This window comes from Elephantulus edwardii, unplaced genomic scaffold (assembly GCF_000299155.1).
Source record: "Elephantulus edwardii isolate Elephantulus edwardi_28Jun2011 unplaced genomic scaffold, EleEdw1.0 scaffold00501, whole genome shotgun sequence".
Lineage (NCBI taxonomy): Eukaryota > Metazoa > Chordata > Mammalia > Macroscelidea > Macroscelididae > Elephantulus > Elephantulus edwardii.
In genome coordinates, this window is record NW_006400251.1 from 516,512 (window position 1) to 519,964 (window position 3,453).

Genomic DNA, 3,453 nt, shown 5'->3' on the forward strand with positions numbered 1-3,453 from the left:
ATATATGATGGGGTATTATGGTTATCACAAGAGTCCAAAATTAAGGTTGCATAGTGGAGTGTACTCGGGGTGGTGGGAGGGGTACAGGGGGATTGTATACCAAAGAAGGAAATTTTCTTTTGCTTTTCAAAGAGGAGCGAACTGGGGGTCTGGAGGGGAGGGCTGGGCAGGGAGAAAAGTGCAACAATGAATGAATGGAAATCCAGAATCTCTGTAAATGTTCATTAAAATTAATAAAATAAAATAAAAAAGCCCAGATAGAGTCACTACAACAGGTGTGACCTCCTGTTAAATAAAACGGGGATGTAGCAAGATGTTGACTGTGTTCTTACCAGATGAGCAATTCTGCATTAGTCAGATTCAGAACACAGGAGCACTATCTTAAAAGCAGACAGTGACTTAGGCTCTTGTAGTCCCTGCCAGCCCTGACCAGTGATTCCTTAAGAAGACCAATTGCCTTAGACTCCCCAAGCAACACAGGAGAGTAGTATCAGTCATTGAGTGTTAGAAGTGGCATCTTCCTGTCAAGCTGGAGTTCACAGCTCCTAAGAACTTGGTCTTTTTAGACTCTGTGAACAGCACCATTTACCTGGAGGACAATGAAGATCATAGTGTGCTTTATTCTTTCAGGCAGTAGAAGCGGGGCAGAGTCGAAGTAACCCACTGCTAAGAAAGCCTGTGCGGACGCAGGCGGTGGTCGACCAGTCTGACATGTACACCCACGTCCTGTCCGTGTTCTCGGAGAACAAGGTGGGCCACAGCTCCCAGCACTCAGGGTTCCCAAGACCAAGAGCTCTTAGAAGGAACTGAGGGAAATCAGCACCACCTGTAGCGCGATTAGAATGCGTGGCATTATCCTGAGTGAAGACTTAGCGCTAATAGTTTGGCTTTTAATATTCAGCCCTAAAACAAATTATTGAGCAGGAATGAGTCTGAAGGAATTTGTGCAGTAGAACTTTGAACCACTTAGTAGAATATTAGACCTGTTTAATATGGGCAGAAAGGAGTTAGGTTAACAGGGAATTAAATGTGGCCCTTAGGTAACTCTTTGGTGTTTAGGAGAATGTTTTGTTTTCTCTGCAGGAGCTGCCTCATAAGTTTGTGATAGCTGTGCTGATGGAATATATTCGCTCTCTAAACCAGTTCCAGATTGCAGTGCAGGTACTTTCAAACCACAGCTGTCCTTCCAAGTTTTTCCTGTCATGATTTAGATGATGATCTGTGACATAGGAGGGCTCTGAGGGTTGACTGTGAGCATCTTTGCAGACACAGTCCTTGATTTTTAGTGGGAGGAGTGTAACTATCAGGGCGGGCTCATATATCCATGCAATGACATCACTTGTTAGTAACAGAAAACTTTTACCCCCATGGGTTGTAAGAGCTCTGATTCCCCGTAACTTAGTCTGTGATAGTTGAAGTGGGATCACCTTCCCTCTTTTTACTGTGTCCTCAGCATTACTTACATGAGCTGGTTATCAAGACGCTGGTCCAGCACAACCTTTTCTACATGCTGCACCAGTTCCTGCAGTACCATGTCCTCAGTGACTCCAAGCCTCTGGTACGTAACTCGGACAGGTTGCTGGCCGTGGAGTGACTAGAGAGGTAGAATTTAACTGCCTAGCATCTGAGGCTGCAGCAAGGCTGGACATTTCTCTTTCAGGCCTGTCTCCTGCTCTCCCTGGAAAGTTTCTATCCTCCTGCTCATCAGCTGTCTCTGGATATGTTGAAGGTACGCAGCTACATCATAGGTTTCGACTACCCATCCCAGTTTCTTGAATTTACCTGGCGTTCTCGCTCTTTCTCTCGTAGAGACTTTCAACCGCAAATGATGAGATTGTGGAAGTGCTTCTCTCCAAACACCAGGTGTTAGCTGCCTTACGGTTCATCCGGGGCATTGGTGGCCATGACAACATATCTGCACGAAAATTCTTAGATGCTGCAAAGCAGACTGAAGACAACATGCTTTTCTATACGATATTCCGGTTTTTTGAACAGCGCAACCAGCGTTTGCGGGGGAGTCCTAATTTTACGCCAGGTGAGAACAGAGTAGCAGCCAAGAGCCCTGGGGACAGCTGTGGGCCCGTCTAGTGACAAGCTGGTCTTGGTGGTCCATGGTGAGCAGATGAGGATGCTGTCTTGTTAAGGGACAGTCTGGTAGGAAGCAGCACTGGGCAGCTTATTTTTCATTGTGAAATTTCCTAACATCTGGTCTAGTCCCCAGTTGCTGCTGTGCAGTGAATTCTAGAATATCTGATACCCTGACGCTGACAAGTTCAATGGCAAAATCTTGGATTATCTCTTTGTGAAAAACCAGGAATAAAATCGTATGAAGGCTAAGGGTTTCCAATGGCCTCGGGTCTACTGCTTCAGTTTTAGGCAGGAAATACTACCAATAATCACTTTCATCTTCGAATTCTAAAATCTGATAGGAGAACCCTATGGCTCAGCTGGACCACAAGGATTACCAGCAGATCCTTTTCCGGTTCATACGTGATGATTGAAGAGCTCACACTTCTGTATATGTGCCACCTACTAAACCTTGTGACTTAGGCATATTACCCATCTGACATGAACTTGGAAAGGTTCATTTCTTGATAAAAAAAAAAGGATTACCAGCAAACTTTTCAGTGGCTTATCTGGTGTGCAGGGTGAGACCAGAGAGGTTAGGGTTATCTTGTCTTGGAGCCGGTGGCGATTAGCTGGGGCTATTCAAGTACCTAAATAGCTTTACAGTGGCATGAGCTGTGGAGATTATAAAAGGCAACTTGAAGCTTAGGGAAACAAGTCTTTTATTACTGAAAATAAGTTAAACCCCAGCCAGTAGGCCTGTGTATGAACTACAGCATTCATTCTCCTGTTTTCCTTCCTTCCACACGTCTGTTGGTTAACCTGGATTTTCCTTCCTAGGCGAACACTGTGAGGAGCATGTTGCTTTCTTCAAGCAGGTTTTTGGAGATCAAGCTTTAATGAAGCCCACCACATTCTGAGAGAAACTACTTCCTAGTTTGTTTTTTTTATATATAAAAATGTGTACAAAGTTAATTTATTGCATTAATAAAGGTCTTTAAACTACAAAATGTTATAATAAAGTTTCTCTACAACACCCTCAAATGTTACTAAAAATAGGGTAGTAGGGCTTGTTTGATGGCTTACTCCTAAAAAAGGAGGAAATTGCATTGATTGGCTTTAAAACAGTGTCCGTGAGCAGGTCCTGTTCACAGAGGTCCCCATGTTGCCTGGCGAGTCCCGGAAGAGGCTCGCATGCCTGTCCTGCCCCCGCAGGCTCAGTAATACTGCTTCAGTCAGATCTGCGTTCCTGAGATTAAGAGCGCTGTGTCCAGAGCGGGGCTATTCAACGACAGGGACCAGCGAGCCTCTGTGAAGTGGCTGCTGCCCAGTGGTCAGCAGACCAGGCCTGCAACACAAGTCCGAGTCACTGAGCCCTGGGAGGGG

The 3,453-nt window shown here is 45.2% G+C and overlaps 1 protein-coding gene across 3 annotated transcripts in view; it reads left to right on the forward strand.

Annotated features, from left to right (window-relative positions):
- LOC102870396 (chromosome unknown open reading frame, human C18orf8) overlaps positions 1-3,102 on the forward strand; it is a 26,380-nt gene extending 23,278 nt beyond the window's left edge. The window contains exons 13-18 of one of the 3 annotated variants that reach the window (XM_006903052.1): positions 631-750; positions 1,084-1,161; positions 1,454-1,558; positions 1,661-1,729; positions 1,934-2,035; positions 2,908-3,102. In XM_006903052.1, coding sequence (XP_006903114.1) covers positions 631-750; positions 1,084-1,161; positions 1,454-1,558; positions 1,661-1,729; positions 1,934-2,035; positions 2,908-2,967 — 534 coding nt within the window. In that variant the 3' untranslated portion in view covers positions 2,968-3,102. Of the gene's footprint in view, positions 1-630; positions 751-1,083; positions 1,162-1,453; positions 1,559-1,660; positions 1,730-1,809; positions 2,036-2,907 lie in introns of all 3 variants that reach the window. The other 2 variants (XM_006903050.1, XM_006903051.1) reach the window with 2 other exon arrangements.
- The last annotated feature ends 351 nt before the right edge of the window (positions 3,103-3,453 follow it).